The 18145-nt window shown below is 33.0% G+C and overlaps 1 protein-coding gene across 2 annotated transcripts in view; it reads right to left on the bottom strand.

Moving 5' to 3' along the window:
- The window catches only part of LIPI (lipase I), a 57882-nt gene that overhangs the window by 33893 nt on the left and 5844 nt on the right, over positions 1 to 18145 (bottom strand). The window contains exons 2-4 of one of the 2 annotated variants that reach the window (XM_045540459.1): positions 8860 to 9245; positions 6218 to 6326; positions 4278 to 4379 (exon numbers count right to left, since the gene is read on the bottom strand). In XM_045540459.1, the coding sequence (XP_045396415.1) occupies positions 4278 to 4379; positions 6218 to 6326; positions 8860 to 9245 (597 nt within the window). The remainder of the gene's footprint in view (positions 1 to 4277; positions 4380 to 6217; positions 6327 to 8859; positions 9246 to 18145) is intronic. The other variant, XM_045540460.1, reaches the window with a different exon arrangement.

An 18145-nucleotide genomic window follows, 5' to 3' on the forward strand; every position in this document is an offset into this window, starting at 1 on the left:
ACCATCTGGGGGATGGACATACTTGAAGCTCTGACTCAGGCGGGGCAAAGGCAATATATGTAACCTACATATTTGTACCCCTGTAATATGCTGAAATAGAAAAAAAACACAGCTATGATTTAAGGGCTTCTGTAGATCTGTAGATCCTTGGGGCACTGGTGAAGTTACAAATTCTGAGATCATTACCCATATGGGGTCTATAACCCAGGGGAGCCATAGGTGAAAAGGGGTAGCAGGCTCAGAATACTCAGGACCATGATTTCAGATAATATTTTGCTGTTGAGTAAGATTGCAATGCTTTGGCTTGGGACACAAAAAGTTTCCCACAATAAAGTGAAATAATGAGAGAGGTCAACGATAGATTTAGTATAACAGAAATAAATACTCAGATCTGACAGTGAAAATTTGGATTCAGCAACTTGATTTAGTTCTAGTATGTAACAGAACCTGCAGTGATAGAGGGGCATGAGAACACTGACCATGTGCATTACAAGGGGCAGGGGGTGTTCAGCATATAAAGACAGACAAAGGACAACTTATATGACTTCATTAGAACTCCCTAGAATCCAGTGAAGTATATGTATGATTTAATCGTGACAGTGGTGAGAGTATGTTAGCCAATCCCGCCTTACATCCCATCACCCACTTAGCTCATGAAATTTAAACAAGGAACGTCAGTCTTCTAAATATGACCAAAAAAGCAAAAAAAAAAAAAAAAAAAAAAGAAAGAAAAAGAAAAGAAAAGAAAGAAAGAAAGAAAGAAACAGAAAAAGAAAAGAAAAGAGAAAAAAGAAATCCAACAATTTTGGAGATCTGTGAAATTTCCTCATATCTGAACTCAACATGGAGTTCCAAGACTAGGGGTTCTGGTTTGAAGCCACCATTCTCCTGTTCTCTCCAACCTGCCACTGAAGTAGAATTGAACCAATAGGACTGCCTAGGAATCGGGGGAAGCAAAAGATATTTGATTATTAACTTACAAGCAGCCCTCGATTCAGTCATGTCATTTCCCTTTTATCAGATGGAGGGGGCAGGGCAGGTTGCTCTGCTTGGGTCATTCATTCCCTTGGTTTCAAGGAGGGTGGGGAGAGCAGATATGGCTTTTGAATTATCTTTTTGTTGTAAAATATAACACATATGCAGAAAAGAACATAAAACATAAAGCTATAGATTAATTATTAGAAAGCAAATAGCCATGTAGCTACCACACCTTTGTCAAGAAATGACACCTAGAAGCCTCCAGTGTGCTCTTACTCAATCACAAGCTTCTCTGCTCCCCTAAAAATAACAGCCATATCCTCTTTTAATGAAATCATTTTTGTTCTTCTTTACCTTCTAAGGATGCCTCCCAAAACCTATAATTTAAATTTGCTCATTTTGAAAATATATATCAGTTAATTCATATTTTATGTATGCTTTTCTGTCTGGATTGTTTCAATTATTAGTATTTGTGATAATTAAGCCAGACTGTCAGGTGTAAATGTAGTCATTCACTGCTGTACAGTATCTCATATTAACATACCCCAACTTATATATTCATTCTCCTATTGGTGTATATTTGTGTTGTTGCCTATATGTGGCTAATATGTGTTAATACTCTGAATATTCTTGAAGACATATATTAATGCATATATGAAGGTATATCTGTTTGTTTTATACGTAAGAGTAGATTTCTTCAATTTTAATAAATAATGCGGAATAGTTTGTCAAAATGGCTGTACTACATTCTTTCCGATGCCTGTGGATCTTGTCTGTTGCCTGTTGTTTCTGCTGGTTCTCGTGCATGCTGTTTTGCCTTAAGTGTACTTGGCCATCTCTATTAGGATGCTAAACATTTATTTTTAAATATTTTTGTGAAAATAATTTGAGACCAAAAGTGATGTGATCTTCCTACAAAGAAACCTGTTGTCAGTTTCTGTTAGGTAACCGGGAGTTCCAGTGATCTAGAATCTACTTTAACAAAACTCAGTAAATAAGATTTTTCTGGACAACTCCGATGACAGAACCCTGGATACAGACCATTAAAATGTTGGCTATTTCAAGTCTACTCTTACTCCTATAGTGCTATCGTTTGGAGACCCAAACAAGAGTAAGAGATGAGATGTTGTACAAGCTCTGTGTGAGAATTTCAAAAACACCTTCCAGTCTCTGCATCAGAAAACCTTCCATCAAAAATGTGATTGCAAACTACCAGTTCGCCTTCCTCGTTTTTTTCTAACTTTTGGATAATAGATATTGGTAATTTTCTTCAATATCTCAGCAAAAATGTTTACCTAGTTTACCTAATCTACAAATCTGAAAGGCCACGTGGCTCTTTAACACATGGAACTGAATACAGACAAGGATTGTGGGCAAACAGACGATGCAGTAATTGGTCATAATTCGAGGAAAAGCCAGTCTTCCAGGTATGTGCTGAACCCAAGTATCTCATTCACAAATTCCTTAGAATAGGTGAATATGCAGTGCCAAAACTCTGTGGTCCTTATTAGTGATTGTCATAAAAAGATAAATCAAAGGTGCCGACTATGTGGTATCTAGTGGCAGATTAGACATGATATGTTGAGTCATCAAAAGATGAAGTGGGGATAATTAAAGGGTGTAAAAATATAGTTAGAATGACCAAGATCTAGCATTTGATAGTACAATGGGGTGACTATAGTTAACAACAAGTTATTGTTTATTTGAAATTATCAAAAAGAGTGACATAAAAATGTTCCTAAGACAAAGAAATGATAAGCACTTGAGGTGACAGATAACCCGATTACCCTGACTTGACTATCACACATTGTATGCCTATATCAAAATGTCATGTGTACCTGTGAATATATGCAACTAATATGTACCCATAATAATTAAAAAATTTTAAAACATTTAAAAAGAGGTTGCAAATATAAGATAATCCAAGATGCTTTTTTATGATATGCAAACAAAAATAACAAAAAGTGTGAAGAGGTAGTTCAAAAGGTCATTGGCAGAATTAAAGTTAGAGTTTCAGAAAGCGTTAAGGCAAGGGAATACAGAGAAATTGGTCAATAGGTGTGTTGTGTGTGGATATGCTAAGTTGATATAAAGAGCTAGAAATAAAAAAAGACATGAAAGTTTGAAGTATCATACTAAAACTATGATTGTTTAGTCATTGACTTCTTATAAAAAGTAGGTGAAACCACATTCCAAAAAAAAAAAAAAAGGAGCAGGATTCTTCCATTATAAGTCTAATGGACATGTAGTCATGGGAGTTGAAAAATTGTCATCTACGGCATTTATATATTTCACATACAAACAAAAAATAACTGGTATGGATCACTGCAAGATAAATTCAGAATAATCTGGGAGCAGTTATATTACCTAGATAAAAGAGAAAGAAAACCTGAGGAAACAGGGAAATAAGAGCAGTTTTAATGTCACTTCTTCTCGTCTCTCTCTCTCACCATACCCTCCCATATCCACAACTGCAACGCACTGTTTCACTGTTATTCTGATTCAGTTAATCAGAATAACATATTGGTTAAATGCAGACACTGGAATCAAAAGGTAGATCTCAAATTCTGGTTGTGCCACTCATTAGCCTTATGACCTTGACTCTAGTTTCCCCATCTGTAAAAGGGGAATGGTAATGATTAACTATCTCACAGGGACTTAGAAGATCACACAAAGCACTTCAAACACTGCCTAATGTATGGGAAGTATTTTATATATATATTAGAATTATCAGATTCAAATCAGAAAAGGCATAATGACAGTTTATTCCTTAGAGGTGTCTGTCCAATGTACTCTTGCAAAAACTCCAATACCCTGTTAGGGATGTTTGGGTAAGATAGAATAATTACTTCTGTACCTCTATGGATAACCACTCTTTATCTATGGCTGAAATGCTGTGCTCAGTTCTGGTTGATATACATCACAGCAAGAAAACAAGTGGAGAGACAGTCAACCTAAACATATCAGGAATATTAAAAATTGGGGGAAATGTGATCAAATCAATAAAATTGTTAATAGCATAAACAGGATAAACTATTCTCTATTTCAGTGTTTTAGGATGAAATGACACTTCTTAAAACCTGAAGGAGGTAAGCTGAAGAAAAAGAATGCCATTTGACAATGCAGGAAACCACTAACCCCAAGAAATATTGCTAGTGGAAAATATTTTCATTCTATAATTATGGATTTTAAATCATTTCATCTACAACACTTCCTCCTCCTATGTTCTCCTCTTCCTCAGAGTCTACATTTACTTTTTCCACTTTCAAATAATTAAGCCATAAATCCTGCATGGTTACCATTGGAATCAGAATGTATGACATCCACAAACTTCGCATCAGTGTAATCTAATCTGCTATATGATGGTTTTCCAGAGAATTTTGGGCCAGCCGGGTCAAGACCTGAAATGAAAGAAAAAAAACTATCAATCTAATCAAGTCTACAGTGTTAATTATATTACATTCTTGCATTATTATTACATGATAAGCATAATAAGCATTTGTAGTTTTAGTTTAAATCTATCCAACAACATATCCAATGATAAATGAAAGTGGATGAATAGCAAGTACCTTCATTATTTGAGTAATACTACTAATCTTCAGAGGTTATCAAGTTAAGCCACACTACAGAGGCCTCAACAAAATATTGTAGCATTTTTTGGAGCATTTTTATTTAAGAAGTAATTAGGAGTAAACCAGTAATAACTTTATATTTAATAATAACTACTGCTTTTCATAAGGTGGGGAAGGAAATAATGAATACCATCTTGTCCTCTCTTGAACTCTATACTTTACTATGAATAGTTCACTGTGCATATATCTGTAGGTCTAAAATGCTTTTTTAGGTGCCAAATGTAATTTGGGCTATGGGGTAAAACATATTATTATCTTATCATTCATTTCTCACAGGCATTGCCCATACACTCTTAAAAGAAAAATATATTAAAAATTCCATGGAGTATGGATATTATTTTGGTGGTATTTTAAATTCTAAATAAAAATCTAAGCTCATGACCTTCTGGAGAGTATCAAAAAGATGGGGGAGGGGCTAAAATTTAGTTCTTTCAGAACATTTATGCCGTGGAAGAAAAAATCACCTTGATAAGATCTTTTAAAAAGTAAAATATAATGTTGTTCATCTGAGGCCCTTCTATTATCCCTATTTTATTTAGCCCACTTGACTGAATGAGACAGAAACTTCTCTCTTCCTGTAAATTATTCTGATATAGAACTTCCACATTTGCTTTTAAACCAAAGCAGTTGCCTGGTAGTTGGGGTCATTCAAACTAGACTAATATGTGTAAACACAATTTAAAATAAAAGTAGGATCACCACCAGTTTAAATTGAGCAAGTATGGTCATTGAAGGGGAATGGGCTTTAGGTGCCAAAAATGTTTGTATAAATCCTGGCTTAGATGTGGCTTTGTGACCATCCTATATTCATTTATTTAACCTCAGTTTTTACATATGTACAATGGGGTTAACATTAAAACTGATCAGAGTAAGTCAGGGTATCCTTAAGGTTTATAAAGATCCTAACTATCTATGTAAGTTATTCACCTCTCTCATCCCCCTTTTTTGGCAATTTAACTGAAGACTCTTAATACCTTTTATTCACACTTGAAATTATTACAAATCTTCTATGGACAGAGAAATCAATAAAGAAAAGAGGTAAATCGGTTGGAGAGGAATATTATCCTTTTATTTCTAAAATTACTAACACCCCCCAGAGGAAAGAGTGAAAATCCATGTCAGCATTACTCCTTTACTGACCTTTCTGGATGCAGTAACTTTGTTATGGAAATATGAGGGAAACTGGGATTCAGAAGCCCTTGAACTTGGATACCAACCCTTGATTCTCTTCTGATATTCAAGTAAAATTTTTGAAGAATTGAAATATATCCAAGTTTGTGAAAATCAGATACAGAGTTTAATACATAGCTAGCTAATACATGAAGTATTTTCTATTTAGTGGGCCAAATTTTCCTCTGTATTCTTACAATAATGTGTCCTTAAAATGTAGATAGGAGTGCAGAAATAAATCTTTTTCTCCCATTTCCATCTGGGTAACTTCAGCTGTGTTAAATACATAAGACTTTCAATTTTAACTAAAATGAAGACTAGTTTGACTATAATATAGAAAAAAATGTTTAATTATTGTAAATGTTAAATTTTAAATAAGGTAACTTCTGTTGATTAAAAGTGTGCTAAAACAATAATTTTACAAACAGTAGTTTTACCTGTTATTCTCCCGAGTTGGCCATGAAATGTCTTTCCAACAAATCCACTAATATGAGCCCCTAAGCTCACACCTATGAAATGAAAATTGTCAAGAGATGCTCCATGCTTCTGCAATTGAAAATGCAGTGTTACAATATTCATTTCAAGTAATCACATATCATGCACCATCCATCAATATTTAAAAATTTTTTTCTGGTTTAATTCATTTCTGGAAGATAGGGAGGGAAACTTTATAGTTTCAAAACAACTGTGTATTTGTTCAACTTTTGCCATAAAATATTTGATTTTTCTCTATTCATTTTTAATAATAATGCCATTAAATTTTATTTAAAATTTTAAAATTTTTGTCTCTTATATAGATATGTAAATTAACAATGCATTTTATAATAATGTTACTATTTACTTTGTGCTAGCTACCTTGATAGGTGCCTTATAAATCTTATATTTAATATTCCCAAATGCCTCATGAGTTATTCATTTTTATCCTATTGCCTAAATGTCTCTGGTACCTATTAAATGCTAAATAAATAATATTTGAGCATTCCCATTTTATTAAGCAAACAGTGTCAGAGCTTAACTACTTGCCCAAAGCCACGTATATCTATAAAGGGAAAAGATGGATTTTAAGCAGCTATGGTCTGAATATTTGTGTCCTCCTCAAATTCACATGTTGAAATCTTAACCCCCAAGGTGATAGTATTTAGAGGTGGGGCCTTCTTAGAGGTAAAAGGATTATGTAATGAGGGTGGAGCCCTCATGAATGGGATTAGTGTCCTGAGAAAAGAGGCCTGAGGGAGCTCCTTTTACTCTTCCACTATGTGAGGACTCAATGAAAAGGCACTATCTATAAATCAGCAGTTAAGCCCTCCCCAGACACCAAATCTTTAGGTGCCTTGCCCTTGGACTTCTCAGCCTCCAAAACTGTGAGAAATAAATTTTTGTTGTTTATAAGGTACCCAGTCTACGGTATTTTGTTATAGCAGCCTAAATGTACTAAGACACAAACCCAGCTCTGTTTGACTCCAGAATTTATGCTGATCTGCTAACCTTGTTTTATCTGATAAGATTGTGTCAAAAAACCTTAGGAAGACTAGTAAAAGTGGAATGATCATCCTAGGAGGTTCATGGATTTTAAGTGATTTCCCCTAATCACAAGCTGAAATATGATGGAATCTAAACTTCCAGGGCCAAGATTTGAACACCTCATAGTCTCAGCCTGTGAAAGGTGGCATTGGGAGTCTACATTAGGGCATACTTCTTCCACCATACTCTCAGGGAGCTAACAGGAAACTTGTAGGCAGATCATTGTTCAGCCTACATAATGGCATATCTGATGGCTTATAGAAGGATGTGGAGCATTTGCCACTAATGAAAAACTAGAATCAGGCTTTCCAGACCCAGAGTGATGATTTTCTTCAAATTTCTCACAGTAATGCCCAAAATCCTGAGGAAGTATCTCTCCATACTTTAGTACTACTGATGTTTATATCCCTTCTCTTTAATATGAAATGTATCTAATACTACAAATTTTCCTAATTTTTAAAAATTTTCCTAAATTTCCCTATTTAACCTTCACATTTTCCACTCTTTCAGGTACATGTTTATTAGTTAGGGAAAAGACCACTATCATCAGGAAAAATCAATTATGCAATTAATAAACTATTGGTAAGAATGGGTGAATCAATTACCTCTTCTGCCTCTCTACAGAGATGATATGGTTTTCTCCAAATTTGAAGAGGTAAAAATAGTAACCAAAGCTGATTACTTGTTTATATATATATTTATATAAATATTATTATAAAATTTTGTTATCCTAAATGTACAAATAAGGAAACACAGCACAGAGAGGTATATGATTGCTCAAAGTCACACACATGATGAGAGATGGATTTGGACATTGAACCCATCCAGTCTGACTCACAACATCTACATGTAACCACTTCTTGGATTGTTATGTTTGTTCAATTTTATCAGAAGCTTGAAAGTTCAGCACAATATAACTGAAGTACAAATTTCAAGCCCCATAATACCCCCAAATCATATATCACCCATCTTTCTCTCAAGTACCCATCACACCACCTTTCTCTTAGGATAGACACAGATCTAGCAAAAGAGAATCATTCAAACTAACATCGCCTGGAACTGACCTGAACTTACCTGACCCATCCAAACCCCGAGCAGACTTGAATGGAACTGTCTCCAGTGCTGACAAAAATGTTACTTTCAAGCTGCTTTTTCCCTCACTTTTAATAATTCACACTTGATTAACTATAAATATGTTAGCCATATCTTCAAAAAGATATCTAAAGATTGTAACAATTGTAAAGTTTATCCCCTCTGTCCCTATAAAATCAATACTTTATCCTGAAGTAGGTACAGGTATAGTTAAAAAAAAATCTTAAAAGAACATAGTAACTGAATCTTTAAGATTTTTTTTTAAAAAAATAAGACAGGTCATGTCTAATTATATAATTATCCATTTAGTCAGACAAAAAAAAGATGGCTTAATACATTAGTACATCAAAGCAGTAATTCTTAATGGGTATGGGGAAAAATTATATATTTTATTACCACTTTGTGGTACTGCATAACACACTGTATATTGCATAGCATGTATAGTGCATAAAATTCCCAAACTTACCAAAAGATTTTTAATGTGCCTACTCAAATTCTCAGCAACTTTTCTGGTGTTTTTAACTGCTCTATTGTAAATAAAAGTTGTAGCACCCCGGTTCCAGTCTACTACGATTATGTTCACATCTTCTTCATTCAACAAAATCCTTAGAAAGTTCTGAAGCCATGATGGAATGGAACCCATTGGTCTGTATCCATGAATAAGCCAAACTGTTTTCTTTTGTGTGTTGAAATTAATATTAAGTGAGTTATTGTGCTCAAATAGCGGTTCAGCACAGTTTAGGTTGTTCCTTGTATACATCATCAGAATTATCTCTATTCTGGGATTAAATAAATCTCTGAAGGAATCCTTTACATTTAGCTGAGAAAATTCAAGGCATGGTCTTTTGTTGTCTGAAATAAGAAAATGTCAGTTAAGCTGAGAACTGGGACAGTATTTGATTCCTGTTGCTGTTGTAAAGAACTTAATTGAATGCAGAGGGTGGAGAGGATTTCATATCATCAGCCCTTCAACATGATTGACTGAGCAACTACAATGTTTAAAGTAACAAATTGATTAGGAAAAAGACATTCTGAACAAACAAATAAAAAATTTACAATTGAAAATATAAATAAATGTAATTGTTTAAACATTAAGGATAATTTTTTATCTTTACAAAATAAAAAACAAGAGCAATGGGTGTGATGGAAATCACTAATATTTTCAAAAAAGAAAGTGTCATACACACTAATGAAAGTAGATAAGGTAATTATGAACTTTAACAGAAGGTTTACAGAATAGCACTTACATATAGGTAAGCATTAGAAAAAATATATTTTACCTGACTAGTGATCAAATGAATACAAATCAAAACAATAAGGTATCATATTTCCCTATAAAATTTAAAAAATGGAAACGTTTTTCTAATACTCAATACTGGTGAGGGTAAATAACAAATATCCATATACATGAATGTTGAGATCATAAGTTGATACAGCATTCTTTTGAAATTTTACATGTGTAAACTTAACAAATACTTCCTTTTCTTGTTTTTTTTTAGGATTTATATTAATGAAATAAACCATTTATATTAAGTGTAAAGACATTAATCACAGGGTTATATATAATAGCACGGAATATAAAGCACCTTAAATCTCACAATTATAGTATTCTCTTTCATGTGTATATTACATCTACTATCTATCTATCTATCTGTTTACCTATCTATCATATTAAAGAGAATGAGGGCAGAAAATAAAATTACTAAGCCAAATTAATAGAAATAGTATAGTAACTGCTAGGCAGTGAAACCACGGTTTCTTTCTTTTTTCTCTTTTTCATAGTTTTTTATAAATGTAATTTTTTCATATCAAGCACATAATCCCAAGAGTGTTTTTTTGTTTTATTGTTTTTTTTTATGAAAGCATGTGCTCATATTGCTTTTGGAATTTTAATTTGGTAAAACTATTTGGGAAAGCAATTTGTCAATCCATATTAAAAATTCACAAAAGTATTATATTAGTACACTTTATCTCAGTAATTCAACTTCTAAGAATCTATGCCAAGAAAAACAGCCAGAAAAAGGAGCTAACATATATTATTTTAACATTGGAGATGATATGCATTATTTACAATAATTTTAGCTTTCAAGTATGTATACAATATTGATCTAATTATTTAGAAGAAGAAAAAGGAGGAAGGCAATGAAGGAGAAGCAAGACCTTTATTCAATTCCCAGGCAGCTGAGAGATACCTGGACAAGTTATTTTCATCTGTTCTAAATAGCAGGGGATGAGGGAGTGGAGAGGAAACATATATTGAACCACAGTGCAATATAAATTCTTGTAATACTGTGCAAATTGTGTAGGAAATCATGTACATCTGTCTTTTCATCAACTGGAACTTGGACAAGAGCCAAATGCAATCAATACTTCCAAACTGCCGGTTCATTCCAAGCCAAAGTAGATTTTACCCAGCCCTCAAATGAGTAATGAGGAATAAGCCAGTAGAATCTCTGTGATAAAAGTAAGAGGAAGAAATCATCACCCAAAACAAATCTACAAAATCAGATGAAAATGGAATAATGAAATATTTCCATTCAGAAAAGGTAAAAATTCAATTGCAGAATAAAAATTCACATTATAAATGCTATAACAAACATGGAAAGCTCTACTTATAGTAAGAAATGAAGGAAGAAAGAGTCCAAATTATGAAGGCAAACACATATATAGTACAGGGATTAATGATTTATATTAAAAATGACTGCTGTTCCAGGGGAGGCAATTTCTTGGGAGGGGAGAGGGCAGTAGCTACAATAATTAAGGAAATAATTGCATACCAGGGTTTGCAAATGAAAAATGCTCACCATACCCTAGGGAAAATCAGATAATGAAACTCACCAAGAGACTTCCTAGAAACTGGTTTGGATTTCGATGAAAGAGAAAAATATCCTAAAAATATCAAGGCAGAAAATCCAAGTTACAAATCTCTATTTGTAGGAAGGAATAAAGTTCTGATGACTTCATATTTCTCTTCTAAAACAAAACATCAGATAAAAGTGTAACGAATGAAGGTTATAAGTAGAAGGGTTTGTGGCATAATAATTTTATACCTTTCCTAAAATATGGCACTCATAAATGATATAGTACAGTTCCTGGCATTGTCACAGTTCAATAAATGTTAGATTTATTGAAGACAAGATCCAGAAAAACTCACAGTATAAAAAGATTGAAAGTGATCATGGAAACAAGTTAGATACTGATTTACATTTAAATATTATAAAACTGGGTAAAACAAAAATGCAATATCAAAAGTTATTTTTTTACACTATGTCCAAATTATACTGATAAGATGGGAATGTTGGTTAAAAGGAGTATAGAGAGGAAGTAAGCATGGTGTAAAAATTCCTCAACTAAGGGATTTATAAGATTTTAATTTTTTTGACTTTAAGAAGTGGATAAGTATGGGCTTAAAAGGATATTAAAAACATTAAATGTTAACTGCTGCACTATATAGAATAGCACACATAAATTTCTACACACTAAAAATATAACACTATAGCAAAATAATGTATATATGCAAAAGGCAAGGTGAAATGGAAAAGGAAATATAAAGTAAAAAGCATAAAACAAAATGATAAAAATTACACTAGAGAAAAAATACAGATGATATGTGAACAGTGATGAACTTGTGTAAACCCTCTCTATTAAAAAGCAAAAAATTCTGCTTTTGTAAAAAAATACTTAAAGGAAGTACACAGAAAATTTTAAATAAATGGAGAAGTATATTCTACACAAAATAAAAGGTAAGTAGTTTAATGTGTTATAGTTCAATGATGGCTCCAATTCATCACTCTTTCCTGAATCCATGTTATTTGCCTTGAAACTCTGAGTTATATCATAAGTGAAGTAACTTACCCCACTCCTTGAAATAGACATAAACATAGGACTTGTCCTAGCAAATTGGACCTTAGGAGATGTAATGCAAACAGAGGCTTGAAATGAACTTGTACATAGGGGCTTGGCCTCCCTCAACTGTGCCATCATCATAAAAACACCCATAGTTTGGCTTGCTAGTAGACAAGAGACAGGTGTAAAGGAGCAAAGTTTCCCAGTGTGCTAGTCACGAGTCACCCCAGCTGATTGAGAGTCAGTCAACAGCCAGACATGCTAGTGAACCCAACCAAGAAGAGCAGTGCTTCCTAACCAACTCCCACCTGACTCCCACAGTGTGAGCAATAGCTGCTTACATCAAATGGACTGAGGGTTTGGGGTTTTATTTTGTTGTTGTTTTGGTTTTTGGTTTTGTTTTTACTTTAGCATTATTGTGACATCATATAATTGACTTCATTGGCAATATTAATATCAGGTAAAGAGAATAAAAACAAAGGTTATCAAATGATAGAAAACAGCTAAACTAGTGTATTGTTAAACTCTTAAAGAGCATTAAATTGACTTAATCTTGTTAGATTTCAGGAATAGAAATAAAAATAAAATTTTAGGCATCAAAAACTTACAGGGATCACCCATAAGTTTTTTGTTGTTGTTGTTGCTTTTTGTTTGTTTGTTTTCAAGAGACACAGTCTCTGTTGCCCAGTCTGGAGTGCAGAGCATAATCATCACTCACTGCAGTCTCAAACTCTGTGCTCAAGACATCCTTCTTCTTCAGCCTCCTAAGTAGAACTACAGACATAAGACCATGTTCAGTGTCCAGTAAGATTGTCAGTGTATCTCTCAGCAGGAACCTTGCAGGCCAGAAGGCTGTGGGAAGATATATTTAAACTGCTGAAAGAAATATCTATCAACCTGGAATTCTACATGCAGAAAAATTATCCTTCAAAAATAAGGGAGAATTAAAACATTCCTAGACAAACAAAAGCTGGGAGTTCACTGCCACTAGACCTGCACTACATGAAATGCTAACGCAAGTCCTTCAGATAGAAATGAAAGCACACTCGATTAGTAACTAGAAGTCATAAGAAAATATAAAGTTCTCCAGTAAAGGTAAAAAACACGAAAAATATAAAAGACAGTATTATTGTAATTTCGACTTGTAGCTTTTCTTTTTATTTTCTACAGTATTTAAAAGACAAATGCATAAAAATTACTATAAATTTATGTTAATTGGTGCACAATATATAAAGATGTAACTCGTGTCATCAGTCACATAAAGTAGGAGAGAACTGAGCTGTAAAGGAGTACAGGGGTGTTTTTTGTTTGTTTGTTTTGTTATTGGAGTCAAGTTAGTATCAATTTAAGAAAGGATGTTACAACTTTAGGTTATTATTTGTAATCCCCATGGTAACAACAAAGAAAATATCTATAGAATATATAAGAAAGGAAATGAGAGGGGAATCAAAATATGCTGCTAAAAAATCAACTAAACACAAAGGAAGACAAAAATGGAGGAAATGAGAGACAAAAAGGCTTTAAGACATACAGAATACTAATAACAAAATGGCAAAAGTGCTTCATTATCAGTAATTACTTTGAATGTAGATGGATTAACCACCCCTGAACCCCCAATTAAAGACACAGATTGGCAGAATGGATTAAAAAACAGTATCCAACTATACACTATCTATAAGAAACTCATTTTAGATCTACAGACATGTATAGGTTGAAAGTTAAAGGATGGAAAAAGATATTCAATGCAAAAAGTAAACAAAGGATAGCAGAAATGCTGTTACTAAATATCAAACAAAATAAGTTTAAGTTAAAAACTGCTGCAAGAGACCAAGAAATATTAATACATTATAGACCTAAAATAGTAAAAACTCTTAGAAGCAAACATAGGGAAAAATCTTTATTACACTGGATTTAGCAATGATTTCTTAAATATTACAAAAAAACCCCACAGGCAACAAAAGAAAAATTAGATAAATTGGACTTGATCAAAATTTAAAACATCTATGCATCAAAGGACATTATCAACAGAGTGAAAGGCAACCCACTGAATGGGAGAAAATATTTATAAATCATATCTCTTATAAAAGATTAATATCCAGGACATATAAAGAACCTCTATAACTCAACAACTAAAACACAACTCAATTAAAAATGAGCAAAGAACTTGAATAGACATATCAAGGAAGATATACAAATGGTCAACAAGCTCATGAAAAGATACTCAACATCACTAACAATTAGGGATATGTAAATCAAAACTAAAATGAGATACCACTTCCAACCCATTAAGATACTTACTAGTAAAAAGAAAACAGAAAATAACTGTTGGCAAGGATGTACAGAAATTGGAACCCTTGCACATTGCTGATGGGGATACAAAATGGTGCAGGTGCTATGGAAAACAATATGGTGGCTCCTAAAAAATTAAAAGTAGAATTACTGTATGATCCAGCAATTCCACTTCTTATGTACACTCAAAAGATTGAAGCAGGAACTCAAAGAAATATTTGTATACCCATGTTTATAGTAGCATTATTCACAGTAGCCAAAAGGTGGAAGCAACCCAACTATTCACCAATAGATGAATATATAAACAAAATCTGGTATATACATACAATGGACTGTTATTCAGCCTTGGAAAGGAAGGAGATTCTGACACATGATATAATGCAGAATAACTCTGAAGATATTATGCCAAATGAAAATCATCAAGCTATAGAAGGACAAATACCATATGATTTTACTTACATGTGGTACCTAGAGTAGTCAATTTACAGATACAGAAAGTAGAATGCTGATTGCCATGGCTAAGGGAACAGGAGAAATGGGGAATTATTGTTTAATGGGTACAGAGGTTCAGTTTGGGAAGATAAAAAATTATCAAGATGGATGGTGATAATGGTTGCACGACAATGTGCATGTAGTTAATGCCACTAAACTGGACACTTAAAGATGACTACGATGGTAAATTTTTATGTATGTTTTACCACAATTAAAACAAAACAGAAACTTTCAGAATCCAGTTCTTGTCATGATGGCTATTTTATGTCAGATTTGCCTTACTTCTGTAAAATATATGGAAAAAAGTTTAGACATTGGAAAAAAGTTTAGACATTGGACAACAAAAAGCACGGGATTGTGATATCTGAAAGAAGGGAAACAAATTATTTGAACCATAGGATCTAATAGCTTTCTGCCTGGAGGCAGTTCCAGACTGCAGTGCAGGAAAGGTGAACTCAATCAGAGAATGGCAGTCTTGCCAAGTTGGGGAGAAACACTGGAGTTTGAGGGGACCGAGCCAACTAGAATTTGAAAGCAGAGTGCAAGAGAGGAAGAAGCCATGCAGAGGAAGAGCTCTGAAATCTGAAAATTGCGGAATACAAACCTATGCATGCATAGAATGGAACCACAAAGAACTGTAAGCTGAACAATTCCAGGGGTCACAATAGGCTAAGAGACACTGAAGTTTCAACTAGCTGGGGTAGAGAGAGCTTAATAAACAGTAGGGACATTCAGTAGACATCCTGGAAGAGTAGACTTTAGTTGTAATGGCGTTAAACCAGGTCTAGAGTAAAAGAGAATTTAGATCCATACTTTTTCCCTCTCATTCTCTCAACTCCGCTTACTTTCTTTCAGCCTCATTTTCTGGCAGGGAATAGGCTATGTGTACGAAATATTTAGAGAAAATATTAATAATCTTGAGGTAAGCAAGGATTTCTAAGATAAGACACAGTAAGAATTAAAACAGAAAAAAAGTGATAAATTGGACTTTGGCATAATAAAACATGTCTGCTCCTCAAGGACACTGTTAAGAATATAAATACGCAGGCTTGCAATATTTACATCTGAAAAGTAGTTGTATCTAGACTGTGTATGTGTCCACATATGTGTATAATAAGACAACTCAATTTTTAAAAATTGGCAAGAAAATTGGAGACATTTCACAAAAGATGTTATAATGTCCAGTAAACTAAACATCATTAGTCATCATAAAAACATAAATTAAAACCCAAATAGTATACCACTACAGATCAAGTAGAATGGCTAAAATTATTATAAAAAGACTAACAAAACCAAGTATTAGTGAGGATGTAAAGCAACTGAAACCACTGTAAATACACTGGGAAAATGACAAATGATACATCACTTTGGGAAAGTTTGCTAATTTCTCATATGTTAAATATGCATTTATATGACCCCCAAAATTCACTTCTAGATGTTAACTGATGTGAAATAAAAATATGTTCTTACTACTACATGAACAAATTCATAGCAGTTTATTTTTCTTAACTATTCCAAATTGGGGAAAAAAAAACATATGTCAATCAAGAGGTATATGGGTAAACAATCTGTGGCATATCTGTGCAATATGCTACCCAGCAATACAAAGGATAAGCTTATTATAGATGCAAAACTTTGATAAATCACAAAAACATTATGCTGAGCAAAAGACTCCTGAAACAAAAAAATACATATTGTTTAATTTCATTTACATGAAATTCTATAATATAAAAAGTAATGTCTAATCTATATGTCAGAAAGCAGGTCCAGGTTATATGGGACCAGAGGTGGGGAGGGAATTAACTGGGTCCAGGAAATATTTCATATCTTAATTGGCATGGTTGTTATATACTTTAGTAAATACAGTACTCCTATTTTTTCAAAACTCATCAAAGTGTATAGTTAAGTGTGTTCATTTTATTGTGTTTAAATTTTACCTGAATAAAGATAAATTTTTAAACCTTAGAGCATGGTAAAATTCCAATACTTTTGCAAAGAATGGAAAACTATACAACTTAACAAATCATTTTTAAAAGCTAGAATAGCCTTAATATCAAACAAAAAGATAGGGCAAATATAAACACACACACACACACACACACACACACACACACGATATATGAGCCATAGATCATTCCAAATCATACAACAATCTAAAAGCGAAATTCCCAAATAGTATACTCACAAAAATATGTAGCATAAGACAAGAATAAGAAAAAACACTTCTGATTAATACTATTTTAAATAAGTTAAACAAGATTTATAATTTATTAAAATGATAAAATGCTACTTATTTCATACCATTAGTAACATATCAATGATGAAACACTAGTGTCATATTTCAACTAAAATTGGGAAAGTATAAAAAGTCTGCTATAACACTATGAATTATTTTTAACACTCTAACTTATTAATGAGACAATATAAAGAAATATGATTTAATCATAAGGATGTAGACATTCTTTTTAGCGTGTGATATTTTACCTAAAAAATATGAAGATAGCAACTGAAAAAAAATCCAATTAAAAACTTTAGTATAATCATATAAACATATAAAAATCAATAGTTTGACTCATGTTGGCAATGGTCAACATAAAATATAAAAAAGAAAAATATTCAGAGTATATTATGGCAATATTAAATATCAATTAATATTGGCTCTGCAATCTTTGCTTTTGGAAACTTCTAACCACCCTAATTGATTTTTTTATTGCAAACTCTAAAGGTATACACTCTCTCCATCCCAGGTAAATCTGAATACCCAATCACCCTAGACCCAGGAATGGACCACAGGAGAGTGTGTAACCCAAATAGGTCCATGAAACATTGTTTTGGGAGAGTTGTTACTGACTGTGGAGAGACACTGACACTGGGAAAGAAAGTAGCTTTCTTCTTACAAGATCTCAAGCTATAAGGACATAAAAAAAAAAGGAATTTTTTTTTTCAGTACAGGGATCCAGTAGTATTTGGTTCAAAATTTTTAGTTAGGTGTATACAATAAATTCCTTTTTTGTTGTTGTTGTTTTAGCTAGTTTAAAACAGGTTTCTATCATTTGCAAGTTAACTAATCCTTTGAAGAAGAAGGAGGAGAAAGATAAACAGGAAGAGAGAAAAGGGGGAGAAAT

This window comes from Lemur catta, chromosome 1 (assembly GCF_020740605.2).
Source record: "Lemur catta isolate mLemCat1 chromosome 1, mLemCat1.pri, whole genome shotgun sequence".
NCBI classification, from domain to species: Eukaryota; Metazoa; Chordata; class Mammalia; order Primates; family Lemuridae; genus Lemur; species Lemur catta.